This window comes from Amblyomma maculatum, chromosome 1, assembly GCF_055883805.1.
Source record: "Amblyomma maculatum isolate TAMU_Amacu chromosome 1, ASM5588380v1, whole genome shotgun sequence".
NCBI lineage: Eukaryota > Metazoa > Arthropoda > Arachnida > Ixodida > Ixodidae > Amblyomma > Amblyomma maculatum.
The window spans coordinates 159,254,205-159,268,780 of NC_139344.1; the positions used below are offsets into that span (position 1 = coordinate 159,254,205).

The 14,576-nt window shown below is 47.8% G+C and overlaps 1 protein-coding gene across 1 annotated transcript in view; it reads right to left on the reverse strand.

Moving 5' to 3' along the window:
- Window positions 1-5,033, reverse strand: part of LOC146204737 (uncharacterized) — a 158,388-nt gene extending 153,355 nt beyond the window's left edge. Inside the window, exon 1 of the mRNA XM_084589451.1 lies at window positions 4,228-5,033. Coding sequence (XP_084445577.1) covers window positions 4,228-5,033 — 806 coding nt within the window. The remainder of the gene's footprint in view (window positions 1-4,227) is intronic.
- Window positions 5,034-14,576: the final 9,543 nt, after the last annotated feature.

A 14,576-nucleotide genomic window follows, 5' to 3' on the forward strand; every position in this document is an offset into this window, starting at 1 on the left:
GCAGAATGGGCAATCGCATGCCCTCTCTTCGCCCCTCTGCGAGCAGCCCGAGCGTTTGGAGGCCCCTCCCGCGATGACCGAAAGCGCCAGGAGGCTCGGAAAGAAAACATTGTAGCGACGGGACGAAGACGTTCTGACCTTAGCATCGGATAATAAAAACATCACGGAGGCGCTTCGCATCGAGACATGCTGTGCTCTTTCAGTTGGACTTTTCTAAATTTGTCTTTGAGGAACAGCCCAGATTCTGGGTATGTTTATCACCTTGCTTTCTATAACAAATTTGAATATGTCCAAACAAATCACGTGTCTCCAGGAATGAGCTTTGCTTCAACTTACTTTTTCACTTTTCGTCGATAGCATCACATTAATGTCCTTTAAGCGACAGGGACATAACGCGAGGCTCCCTTTTCCGGTAGGCCCCTGTCTGCCTTAGCAAGTGTTTGAAATAGAAGCACGGTGTCAAGATTGAAAAAAAAAAAAAAAAAAAAAAAAAAAGAAAAAATGGTTCAAATATTACGAGAAGTTCCAAGATGCGTACATAGCCAAAATATTGCCAAGATTTCCTAAAGTTGATCTGCACAAAAATAACATAACTAAGCATTTCGTTTCGGCGAAGACTAGTGTATATGTACGTGCAACGCATGTGAAACCGGGTGAAAGGGTGGGGGGGGGGGGGGGGGGGGGGGGGGGGCAAGTGCATATGCGTGGAAGCCATAAAACGCGTTCACTTTATTCAGATTACTCTTTGAATTTTTTGGTAAAATTTTGATATAATGTAATATGTTACGGACGAGGAAAGGGAATATGCGGGTAGTGGCGTAGGCTGGAGGGCTTCAGCTATAGGCTTGCCACCATTATTGAAAACACTCTCAATGTCATCAGTCACGTTCTCTCTTCACTGACTTTTCGCCCTGCCCCAATATATTGTCACTCGAAGTAACGAAGACATTTTAAGAATTTTAGGCGACTTAACTTTTCAGTTCGTGCACCTTGGTGGCAGCCACTGCCGCAACATTAGCGCGTATCTGCGCAAGCGCTCACTTTACGGAAGCGTATACAAGCTCAGTCGGTAAGAAAGCCGTAGCCCAGAATTGAGAAAAACGGTGTCGGAAAAAATACGCACGTGGTTTCGCATCTAAATTGTGCGCAACCGTTCTCTGTGCAGCGCTGAGGGTGGTGTCGTAACATTTCGCTTCTCATTTAACGTCTATCTCCTAGTCAAGTTGGAGGCTAGTCCGCGACAGGGATTCGAACCGACGACATGTGCACCTCAGAAAAGCTGATGTAGGTGTCCACCCAGAAGTGAGACAGATATTGTGCCTACCATTCCCCCCAAAACCAACCTAACAAAAATATAAAAGTATTCGCAGAATGAACACGCGGTGTTAAAGGCAGTATCGCGTCTGCACTAAGGCGAAACTCGAGCGTCCCCCGACTTTTTTTTTTTTCTCATAGAGAGCTTTTTTTTCTCACTATAGCCGACAGAAAGGTACACGCTAAACGAGGCTTCAACGAAGGGAGCGAGGCAATATGCGAATTTGACGTCAAGGTTGCCCGACATTCGCGCCGGCTCCCGGCAGCATTTTTGCCCCCCCCCCCCCCCATACATAGGCAAACGATTCCCGTAGCGAGTCGTCACAGAACGCATGCGCTCTACCTGTAGTTCTTGAACTATACAACAGCACATGCGAGTTAGCTTCTTCGTTCCTGGCAGCAACCGCTTTCTCCGTGGAACCTTACAAACCCACAGAGACATTCTGTGTTCTTCAGACAGCGAGGGGTGACATGTAACCAGCGAAAGCTATGCGCACAGCGTTGCAATCTCGTCGTGTGGTGTGCGCTATTATGTTTAGTACGCGTCCACGAAATCTAAGCAATTTGTTAACTGGCTTTGCTCTCCTTTCTACTCACTGTACAATCCTCTTAAGCTGAACCATTAAGCACGTCGTCGCGAAATTAGAAGACAGATCACTCCTTCAAAGTTCCTTCGGGCAAGTGAGCACGACGAACGAGGTATAGCGTGGTAGAATTGCGCCACCAAGCACCGCTAAGTAACGCTACGCAGGTACTCTCCATAGCATTCTCCATCACCAGGCCGTCACACATCCCCTGTTGTGACCGCGACAGCACAGGTGAGCAAGCGCGTCTCGTTATAGAATTTAGCGACCGCAACAAAGATGTATGCACATGATATTGCTCTGAAAGCTCAAAGCAGCCGGGTATGTATACTCTATTTCACCAGGGTAGAAATTTGGACAAGTCGGTACTGATCCATATACCATCTTTTTCGCAACTTTTTTCAATTTATTATTATTTTTCTCCTAGGTCAGCGCACGCGCTACTTTTTGCTCAGGTTCCGTCTGACATGGTTGGTTTTGGCTTTCTTCGTCAGCCGAAAGTTAGCGCCTGTGTTGTGGTGTGTGCTCTCTCCCCTTACGCTTCTCGTATGGTATGTACTCTGTAAAGCAGCGTTTTAGGGAACGGAGCATAGGAATGATTGCACAGGGCGCGGCTCTGTTTTATGATTTATCCCTCGGCTGAGCAGACCATTCAGTGATGATTAGCAAGGTTCAGTGCGACTGTAATTAACAAGTAAAAAGCAGTTACGTGGGACGCCTCCACAGGTCCACTTCTTTCCTTTCGGCAGGAAGCACACCACGCCGTGATTTTTCACGGAACGTTGCCCCTGCTGCCGTTTTGCTGTGGGAACAATATAATGACTATTCCGCAGCTGCGCTTTCATTCACTGACGTCTTCAGTTCGGTACAGTAAGTATGGCTGTGTGCAGCGACATTGTCAAATTTCCTAAGCCTAAGCTGAAAATACGTCCCATAAGCCGAACCTACACTCGAATATGGCGTCCTCATAATGTATTGCCGATTCCATACAAAAAGAGGCGGCAAACGTTTCTGTGCAGCAACGTCTTCGATCATCCGCTGGAGTGCATCCTGCTAAGTTGTCGAGCATGCAAGAAATATGGGAGGACTATATGGCCGTATCAGAATTAAAATCTAGCGATTTGTAACTTTGGCAGAACGGTCTCTACACGTACTGCTTCGTGTAGACCGGTGGCGACATGATGCACCTCCTAGTGCCGCACATAAAAAGGACCGAACCAGTTTTGCTGGGCAGATTACAGCGTTCGACTGCTGAACCCAAGGACGCGAGATCGAATCCCGTCCGTGGCGGCCGCTTTTCGATGATGGCGAAAACCAAGGCGCCCGTGTATTGTGCGATACATGTGTGCGTTAAAGAGCACCAGGTGGTCGAAATTTCCGGAGCCCTCCACTATACGGCGTCCTTCATAGCCTGAGTCGCTTTGTCACGTTGAAGTCAGAGCGTCTAAACCTAACACAAACTATTGCAGTGTGTTCCTTCGGTTGGCAGTGTGTTCCTTCGGATGGTATGTCGTGCGGACGCAAGCAATTCCTCTTTCATACCCGTGGCCTTTATATCACAGAAAACTGCGAGCGACACATCCTGATCCTCTGCGCCGGTCTCTTATTTTAGACACTACAACCCAGTTCCGGGGTTGGTTTTTGTTTTTTTCTTTTTTTGTTTCCCATTGCTGTGCGATTATCTCGCATACTTTGTTGGCTGTCGAGATGGCATGTAGTAGGCACCCTACATTTTCCTTAAACGACCGCCTGTACACGATTTACTGCCAAGAAATGCTTTCGGACAGGGGGTATAACGAGCGCCTCACGAAAATGAGATCATGTAAGGTCTCCCCGCGCCGAGAGTTCGTGGACAGCCCGCACAAGATGCTGGCGGCTAATACAACTACCGTTATGCGAAACTCTGCAGGGAGATAACAAAAAAAAAAAAAATAAAAGAGGACCAGCACCAACTTTATTTCATCACGTTCGAGAGAAAACGAAAGCTACCTAACGTTTCGCGCAAACCTGTGGCGTGCCGGAGACGTGTCACGTCTCTCACTATTTACTTCTCTGCGGTGGCTTCCTGCGTCCGCAGGTACACGCATTATATACGAATGATACACGGTACCAACATGTGACATTGTCTCGCTGCGGGCCGTTACGCTGCGGCACAAAACGCCAAGGCACCAGTGGCAATCCCACTTTCACTGCTCGAAACGCGGGAAGGCAATCAGATCGGCGCTCCCCGAGACCGGTCGTTTACGAGTGCGCGAGCAACAGAGAGCTGGCCGTTGAACTGCCAGCTTCCTGTCGCTCGCAGTCGAGCGAAGAATGTGGGGACGCTTACCTAGTTTCGTTGTCGATCTTGTAGCTGCTCTTGTAGAAGCCCACGATGCCGCCGACCAGAGAACCTCTGAACTTGAACCGAAGGTGGTACAGGCCCGCAGGTGTGGGGCCTGCGCCTGCCTTGTCTGCCACGGGCACAACGAAAAACTCGTTGAGGTCGTCTTCGAACGGCGCTCCCGTGCTCAGGGGGCTGCCGTCCTCAAAGAACACCTCGGTCTCGTCGACTGTCAGCCGGAAGACATGCACGACGAATCGGTCCACGGGCCGTGTCGCGTTCACCGTGATCCAGACCTCGCCGTCGAACGAGTCCCTGCTCAGGTGCGGCTCGAGCGTCAGGTCGTAGGCAAGAGGGACGATGTGCGCGGGAAGCCTGAAGTCCAGCTTCGGCTTGGGCGGCTCCAGCGTGGTCGTCTGCAGTGGCCTGGGCGTCGTCGTTGTCGAAGGTGGCTGGGTCGTCCGCCGGTTCGGAAAGTTGTCGTTGTTTACGCCGCGTCGCGGCGTCGGCCCCTGACGTGTGTGGGCATCGCGTGTCTGCTGCTGGTGGCCCTTGAGGAAGGCGATGAGCAGGCCCACACTGCACAGTAGAAGCATGAGCACGACCAGGCCGCAGGCGGCCGTCGACCGCCGGTGGAACGTCTTGCTCATGGTGGCGCGGGCCCGCGAGTCCACCGCCACGGACCGTCCTGCACGTGCGACGGCATCCGTCGCTTTGAAAACGGTGCCGCCGCCGCGCCGAGGCGCCATGCAAACTGGTTTCATCTCGAGGCGCTTTGATTCAGCGCCATCTCTCGACGACGCGTCGCACATGGCGGACGCCGTCAGCAGCAGTCGGCCAGTGCGCTCAGCTGAGCGGGGAAAAAGAAAGCCGGAGACAAAGGCGGCCCACTTGAGGAGCGGCGGCTGCTCAGACTGCCCCTGTTTAGTGCCCGGCGTCTCAGCGCGCCACTGGCCACCACGAGTTGGCCGAGCGCGGGACCGCAGTATCGGGGGCGCTGCCTCTCTCCCGCAGCTAAAGCCCTCGCCGCGCTCCCGACGTTTTCCCTGCGCCGCCCGCGCGGCGAAGAAACACCGCGTGTCACGTGCACGGGATCACTCGTCCAGTGCTCTTCGACGAGAGGCGCGATTCAGAGCTGTCGGCCGACGACTTCCAGGGCCGGCGAGGCGACGTCCGGACGTAGAACAATGCCACGGTGTGCCGCCATAGGAGAGTGCGATTATGCAAGTGGGTCAGGGCACTAATTGGACGTGCACGTCATTGCGGTGCACGACACGCAACGTAAGCGCGCCTCTGTTGCCTCGACCTCCGTTGCCGGCTTCGAAAAACCGTCGACTGACGCGTCGTGCTTTTTATGCGCTCAATGAGGGGCGCGCGATTTTTCCTCTCCCCTGCGGCCGGCAGGCTCGAGGAAAACAATGCCACGATTGGCGAAGCACAGTTGGGGATATGCTGCGGAAGCCACTAATCGAATGCACAAGCGATTAAATTTCGCAAGCTCCGCGCTGCGCTGACGGAGGAAACGTTGAGCTAGCACGTTAATCTCCAGCGCACTTGTATTAAAGAACGTTGCCTTTTTGCTTTTATCGATGATGTTTTTCTCTCATATCTTTCTCATCGAGTGCGTTGCACAAGCCACCGCACATGAAAAATTTTTGCGCGACGCTCTCCTCTGCAATCTCTCGATCCCGTGGCGGTTTGTTCCCGTATTTTTTTTTTCTTTTCTTTTTTCAACGTCTTACGCATAGCTAGTCGGTCGCACTTCGGTGCGTACTGTTTCACTCTCGGCTGGGTTCCAAGGTCCCCGCGCAGCCTGTCACGACCGGATGCGAATCAACGGTGCGCTTCTTGCGAAGGGCTACCAGTTACCACAACTGGAAAACATTTCTGATCTCGCAGCTTGCACGTTCTTGTGCCTGTAGAAGGGGCAAATAGTCGCTATATAGAATCATGCCATTTAGCAAGAGCAAGCTAACGTGTGGTGATTAAATTTTGCTCTTATGACGCAGTCTATTCAGCACAAGGCATTAGCTTTTCGTTGCCAGTGTCTGGCATTCCTGGAATGGGCGAGTGAGTGAATGAATTTGTTGGAAAATATTCATTCTTAATTTTGTAATTTTCTTCTTATTCCTTCTCATTTGGTACTAGAACGAGACTCTCAGGTGGCACTTTGAGGAAAAGGACATTTGTCCCTAAATGTAGTCGCAAGCTCACAACCCTGCGATGCCCACTCAATGAAAACGTTTAATGAAAGATATTAACTTCCAACGGTCCGTCATTAGCTGCTCCGGAATTGTAGAAGAGTAAAAACAGCTAGATTTATTTAAGAAAGATCCCGAAGAAATAAATAGGACAAATTCTTATGATTCCTGAACGCCCAACACCGAAAAATGTGCTCCCCCTTACTTAGGCTCATGCAATTAATAAATAGCAAAGTGGAACTAACTAGTATACTGCCTGGCAATGCAGTAGCACGCTCGATAGACATTTAGGTTGTTCTGCCGGCAGGGACAGCTTTCTCAGTGAGTAATTTCCAGGACGCCTTTTCTTTGCCAGAGAGCTTCGGAAAGGTATGCAGGAAAATGTGGTTTATGCGCTATTGTTAGCAATGCCTATAGTAAGCGAGCATAAACGAGAACTATAATCACCTTTTTGCAGTTTGTGTTGTGTGTAGTACGCCGTTCAATACAGGGTTGAAAAAAAAAAAATGAAAGTGGTTTAGCTATATTTTAGTGCAAGTTTTTCGTACGAAAAGTAGAAATGCTTTCGGTCTAAGTAGTTTATTAAGACCTATTATGCTTAGCTAAACCTAATTAACAGCAAAATTGGGAACACGTCATTGCGCCAATGTGCATTAAGAAACGTTCAGACTTCATTTTCCTACCTGTGCTTCAAGCAGGTTTAGTCAGTTCCACTCAGGCTAATTATCTTTGACCTTGACCTTTGTCATGATCATGGTATACATTTTGACTCATAGCAGGTTACAGTGTAGGCATATATCAAAGTTAGGCTTGGTTGTTGGCATAGCAACACTCGGTTCCGCGGGCGGAATCCGAAAACGCCAAAAACCTATGGTGCTAGGCTAAGTAGAAGTGCTTTCGCACTAAAAAGACCGATGTTCATTCATATGACTGGAAGCTTGCTGAAAACAAACAAACAAATATATATATATATATATATATATATATATATATATATATATATATATATATATATATATATATATATATATATAAATTATTTTTTTTTTTGTGGGGTCGAGTGAATCTGGTTAATAAACTACTGAATCACGAAGACGAGAGCTTGCTCCAGTTTTCGAAAATATATTAGCTCGCTGAGCAGCGAGACGAAGCAAGAAAAAAATTCCGCGAATTTGGGTCCCGCAAACTTTTGTCCTAGACTGTGCACAATACATGCAGCTACTGCAGGGGACGATTCGTAAATGAAGCAATCGGTTTCGTTCTTGGAGATTTCGTTTCCAATGGCTGCAGCTGCAGATCCGTATATCCCCGATTGTAGCATACGTTTTGCAGCGCATAAATGGTTACGCAGTTTAGCCGTACGTAGAACTCGTAATCTTGTGATCGGTGCTCATGGACTAATTGATCTGCGAGTTGTACGACCCTCTAGAGAAGCTGTGGTGGGCCGCTAATTGCCCACTGCCACTGAACCTCTGGTGAAGCAGTCCTCTGAGGTTAGCGCTGCATTTACGATGTCATAGATGGCTGAGCAAACAGAACACCCGAGTGCAGCTTCGCACAGTCAGGCGTGTAATGCAAGGGGCACGACGACAGTATAATTGACAGCACAGCGCCTGCTGTTTGCAATGTAGACGAGGTAATTGGCGACTCTTTTTATTTTAGCGCTGCTATATAACCAAGGGTAGAGCTCAGGCTGCGTACTGAGGCCAGCGTTATTGCGCATATAAGACGTCTCATATAAGCTGAAAACCACTACGGCGCAAAGACGACGACAAAAGAAAGAAAGCGACACCACATGCGCCCGATGATGTGCGCATGTGGTGTTCCTTTTTTTTTTTTTTTTTTTTTCTTGTGTCGTTGTCTTTGCGCCGTAGTGGTTTTCAAGTCATGACCAACTCGCCCCACAGGCCGTCGTTCTAAAGTCTCCTATTTCACATACGCTTTTGCACAGAGCACTCTGAGATGTACCGTCTTTGCCAAGAGTAACCAGGCTACAGGATCTGCTTCTGAGCCATGTGGTAGCAGATTCATACAACTTCTGATGCTCTAAATCTGTACAATGAAAGGTGAGCACTACTCCTCACTTCTCAGCTAGTTGTGACAAGGTGGGAATCCTGATTGGCTTTATAATACAAGTAGGAAGTAAAACAGGCTGCCATGGTTACTTTTGGCAAAGACCTAGCTCGGAGGACAGAAAGCTTAGAAAAAGAAAGCAAGAAGTTTATGTATAAACCGCTAGTTATTAGTTACCACGAAACCCTAGGCATATAGCGCACTTGAGGGCACTGTTAAAAGGCAATCTATCTTCAAAGTTCTTCAGATACAGTATTGAGCCGATTACGCATGCTGTGTTGGGGAGGGGTTATGTCCACCTGGGCTTATTAAAATAAATGCATACAGAAACCTGACTACACGGACTCTTTGCATTTCGATAACATCGGAAACAGCCCCTGTCTCTGGAGACTCATGTGGTTATCTCGTGCGGCGCAACCAAAAGCCCCAGTGGCGCGATCTAAAGCTCCACTTCAGGACAATGTGAGGCGTTTCACGTAAGCTTAACGTCACCCTGAGCATTACAAGGTAATGTCTTGTGTAGTACGTGCATTTCGATTTCTCCTCCTGTTGACTGTGCAACGTTTTACGCCCACAAAAGTAGAAAACAATTTACAAATTATTAATATAATAAGCGTTCAGGCAAGCTGTCACGGTGTTTTCTTCTCTGGCTTCCTATGCGCTATACCCGACTGGCTTTAAGCCGTTTTTTTCTTAAGGTGTGCTCTATTTATACCGCAGTAACAAGATTATCTCCATTTGAAAACTAAAGAAAAATACCAGCTGCCTGCACAATAACACGAACAAGTGACAGAAAAAAAAAAAAGCGCTGTCGTTTTGTGCTTTCGATCAGTTGTCTCTGTCGCCTACCGAGCGCCGCTAAAAAAAAAAAAAAAAAAAAAAAGAAGAAGAAAAAAAAAAGAAGAAAGAAAAAAAAAACAAAACAAAACCCTATTTACTGGTACAGAGAATAGGGCTCAGGAAAATAAATTTTCTTGCCACGCAGCACTAAACAGACAGGGACACAGCGAGACACGGGATAGCGCCCGTCCCATGTGTCTCGCTGTGACCCTGTCTAGCGCTATGTGGCAAGAAAACCGTCACCAACTCGCCCAAGCTTCCATCCTGGCTCAGGAAAGACACGTGCCTTTCATTTCGACAATTTCATACCTCGCGAAAGAGTAAAAAAGAAAAAAAAAAGAGTATTTATACACTAAAGCGAGTAGGACGTGCGAAAGCTTTCGCGCACACGCAGATGGAAGTTGGTAGAGACGTCGACGTTCAATACACAGCGCGATAGTATGTTGCAGTGCGCTGCAGCCGCGGCGATAGGTACAATATTCCGTACTTCTCTGTTTTTGTTTTTTATTGTTAAAATAATAGAAGCGGACACGCAAGCGTTAGCCGATTTTGCCAGGCTCGGAACCTCTGGTACAGCGCTTTTGCACTAATAAAGAAGGAAGGCTCAGAGAGTAGATTCGATTTTTTGGTAATAGAGCTCTTCGATTCGTTAATTCCATTTGTATAAGAGCAATTGGAATTTTATATACATGCTGAACATGACAGGGAACGGAACTTTAGTAAAGCGGGCAAGCTTGTTCTTCGCCGACAAGAAAACTGTTAAAAGTGTTGCGGGCGGAAGCGCAACAGAACGTTAAAGGTCTCCTCGGTAAATAACCTTTGGAAACTAATTTTAAACGTTTGTATCCTTACTTTTGTCACACGTCTGTAATTGCTATCACGCTAATATTAAGTATTTCCTCACTAAATGATCTTCAGAAACCAAGCTTGACTGCCCACTTCTTTTAATTCAGTGTTAGGCTGCATCGTGTGCGGACCTTGACAAGAAAAAAAGATTAGGAAACCAGCCGCCTTGACCGCAATTTTCTCAAGATTTCCACAGCAGTAAGAAGACTCGGTCTCGAGTGTGCGAATCATGTGTCCGGGTCGAAAGTGAGTTGATACATGTGGACTAAATCGTGTCGTTTTGTTGGAATAACATTCCTGTTCTCTTCTTTAGTATCATATATATCAAGGGGTATTGGAATATGGGGCCAAAAGAGGCATGTCGTGCTTCCATTAATTCGCTTAAACTGTCCCTGTTGAACCCTGATGGCGCTGACTGACTTTAAAACCTAAACAGGCGAAAAATGCTCCCATTTTCGTGCTTCGTAAAAAGTTAATGAAATTAAATCAACCACCGTACAGCGCTAAATCTATGCCTTTCCCCGAGATAAGCATCATGCATGAACAGCTTGATCAGTTCTGAAGACTGTGCTTGGCTACGGAGGAAGTGCAAAAGCGACAAGAGACTTACGGTTTGCGTAACGCATCGAATGCATTAGCCCTTCCAGTATACGCTCCCAGCTGCACACAGTTGGCAGTCAGCGCAGGAGCGTGGTGCGTCCCAGGATATCCTCTTGTAGGCAACTCTCCCTTCTTCTCTTTCTTCTTCACTGCCCCACACGAGCCAGCAGATAGTTTAATCTCATAATGCTGCCTTATTCAAACGTTTGGTGTAGGCCACATTTTTGTATCTGAATTATAGTATGCGCAGCTCTCCAATTAACCCAGAAAATTACCCATACTGCCACGAGCAGTATACCGATAGCATGGCAAATCCGCGTGATCGGCAGTGATAGAAAACTCACTCGGCAATCATATTAGATTGCTGCGGTAGGGCCGTGTGATGAACATATTTTTATTAAAATTAAAATATGCATAATCTTTGGTTTATTAATCTTTTAATTAATAACTTGATGTACAGTACATGGATAGCGTGTGTGTGCAAGCACTCTGACTGTGTATTTCGCGTTGTGAAACGCTGGCCAGTTTTTAGTTTCTACTCATTACGATAAATTATAATTTTAACGGAAATCACAAGACTTCTGTCCGTGGAATAGGTGGAACGTCGCACGAGGATGCGGTGAAGTGCATATTATTGGCCGCTGTAGCATGCAAGTCAGAATGCTTTGCATATTCTCAGCTGGTTACCTAACCTGATCGCCTGATACGGCCCACTTGTTCGTGGCAAGCTACCTTTTACGTGACGCTCCGGTCTTGTATAATTCATTGGGCACGCTGCGGTATACTGCGTTTCGAGCCCTCCGCCTCCTGCGTAACGAACCTTGGTTTAGGATTACATAAGTCAGTCCAAAGCGAAAGAACGCAACAGCACGAGGGCGAAATGCTTGCGCTGGCATGCGCTGTTTTTGCCTCGATATGCCAAACTAGCTTGTCCATCAGTTTGTGTTGTAACTCTTATTTTAATGATCGAATAATCGAGGTAGACATCGTTTTTGTTTTCTTTAGCTGAACACAGAACGATGTGAAATGAAGAGAAACAGCCGGAGCCCATCGCTGTTAAGTGGCATTTGTATAATGCTGATCAATGCTGCGTTAGAGCACAAAAGAGGTATTTTCGGGGCTCTTTTCTTTTTCGTAAATATTCAAGCTATTGCTTTTGACGACAAAGGAAATGCGTGCTTTCTGCATGCTGAATGTGAGAACGGTGCGACCACGTCTAAAGCAACAACATGCACGTTAACGGTATTTTCTTGAATGGACAATGAAGACGGAGGCCACTCCAGGCTCATCCTCGTTCATTCGTTTATTGCGATGGTAAAGGCAAAATCAGAGGTAGCACGCTGTGCAAGGGGCACGTTTTTCTCTCTCACTGGGGCCCCACAGGTGCGCTTTTGTCCACAAACGACAACAGCAAGCCCCAGTTGGTCCCAATTTCTTACGATTTCCCAAAATGTTCAAAGAGAAAAAGTCGCCTTTTGAAACATTGCCAGAGCTAGCTTGAGTTCACAGACCCGAATTAACGTTGATGCTGCAGGAGCGTGGATGACCAAAATTTTGTATGTGCTACACGTTATCGTGGCCAGGTGCTTCAAAGTGCGTTGGCATTTTCAGGCACACCAGTTCTCTTTTTGCCTATGGCACCCGAAGACGTACATGTGCCTCTACTCACCAAATGCATGCAGTTTGTGGTGAGCAGTCGGCCGGACTGCGGGTGCATATTTTCGTGAGAAGAGGCTACGAGAGGTACAGTGTTGAATTCCCACCCGACCATCCTCACACCCTCTGAAACTGTCCAGACGTGTGAGCCGTCCTCATACACTTCCTTTGCACCTCACCCCTATACATTGCTGCTTCTCCGCACATACCAAACAGCTTTCTTCGCGCCTATCAAAATAATAGTAGTATTTTAATGCCGGGCATGGTGCTTCATCAAAGACTTCATTCCTTTCGCTCTCTCTTGACGTCAGTGTTCCGAGTAAGGTCGATAGTGAAGTCTGATAGTTGCGTTGAACAAGGAAGTAAAAATCTCAAGACCCGCCAAGAGTACAATGCCCTTTACGATAGCTAAGACCACCGCATGGATCATGGTAGGCAGCGTGCGCAAAAGTGGCATCCTTACCTATAACAGCACTGTGCAACATCTTACCGCGTTCTCTTTCCGAATGCAGAGGACGTCCAAAGCAGTAACATTTTCAAGACGGATTTTGTACTATCACTACAGGCTGACACATCTGATAGGGCAGAATAAAAAAAAAACACATTGTTAAAGGGCCTTTAGCTCCTAGCTGTATTAGAGACTGAAAGCACTTGCTTCGTGTTGTGTTCCGTCTACGTAACCATCGTGAAAACGTGTATAGTGCCTCTGAGGTCACCAGATGCCGCTGGCCATGATACCTATAAACTCGTTATGATCTTAACTCTTATCCCGACTGCATTGCTCGCAACTTGTTAGCTCCTCCCCCTCTCGTCTATCATGTTGCAGCCACTGTTTAAGCGCAATGGTGCGCTTCCTTTTACAAAGTGCTTCGACGAAAATACGGATTTTTCTTCGTGGACCCCGCAACTGTTGTCCCTTTGTTCGCCAGCGCAGTCTCGAGTGCACTTACGCAGGCTGCGGCCCTTGCTCGTGATGCGCTGCGCTCCTAGGCGCCCGCCGTCGTTGCTCTCGTTGCTCGAAGCGTCCCCTTGCTGCTGCTGCTGCTGCTGCTGCTGCTGCTGCTGCTGCTGCAGATGCGCGCAGCTTTCGCTCATGGCTCCTTTGTGAGTTCGTCAATGGTCGACGACGTACTTCCGGACTTGCTGGAAGATTGTCCTTTTGTACGGGACATTACGTCGTCGTTGTCCTTGATTACCCTTCTTTGGACGACCAAAAAAATGCGGCCGTTTTGTTGCCGCCCCAAGCGCAGCTCATCTGAGCGCTACGCGGAATGATGTCTTCGTGCTGCTCGTCCCGGACGGGCACTTGCGGACGTCGCTGAGGCTACTTTGCTGTTTGCTCCTAAAGGGACACTGGAGGGGAATACGGAGTTAGGCTAGTAGGTTAGCGTCACACGACAGCAAATGTGCAATTTTTGCCTAAAACAGAGCTTTTATCATTATAACCCTGAAAATTGCGTAAAAGCGAGTGGACATGGCTCCATCACTGGCAAATACGCTCACCGGCCACGGCTGGCGCATTTGGCATACTTCTCGAGGAACTCTCTGAAAACTAAGGTCGAAATTAAAAAAACAAAAAACAAAACAACAACAATAAGGCGAGAGTATATCGCTGGGAATGACTTAACAGGAGACACAGGGAAGACACAGGAAGATGAAAGGCAGAACAGCACAGGCGCTGAGTTACAACTGAAGTTTATTCGAAAGATGCATACACATTAAGTAGTTTGGAGGCAAGCTAAATATGCGAAGTTTCATAATTAAAACAGTGCATAACAGACGACGGACACAGAGGCTAGAGGCAAGCACGAGTGCTGAATCCTTCTGCGTGTGGCCGGTGTACTCAGCCAGTTCCTAACCGCTAGCTCTCAACGGCCTGCAGGCGCAGTTGTGCTTGCTACAGCGGTTTCGTTCTCGTGCAGGCTGCGGGCAATTCCAGTGCTTAGTTCGTCGTTCTCGGCGTTTTTGAATGTCTAGAATGTTCCCAAACAATATTCTTCAGTGGGGGGCAGTGTCACAAGCTGCCTCACCTATACAGCGGAAGTTGCGGGATCTCCTGCCTCACATATAGAGCGAAACTCACGGAATCTCCCCGCTCCTCTGAGCAGGCTTCGACATAATATTAGGGGCAGCGACCGC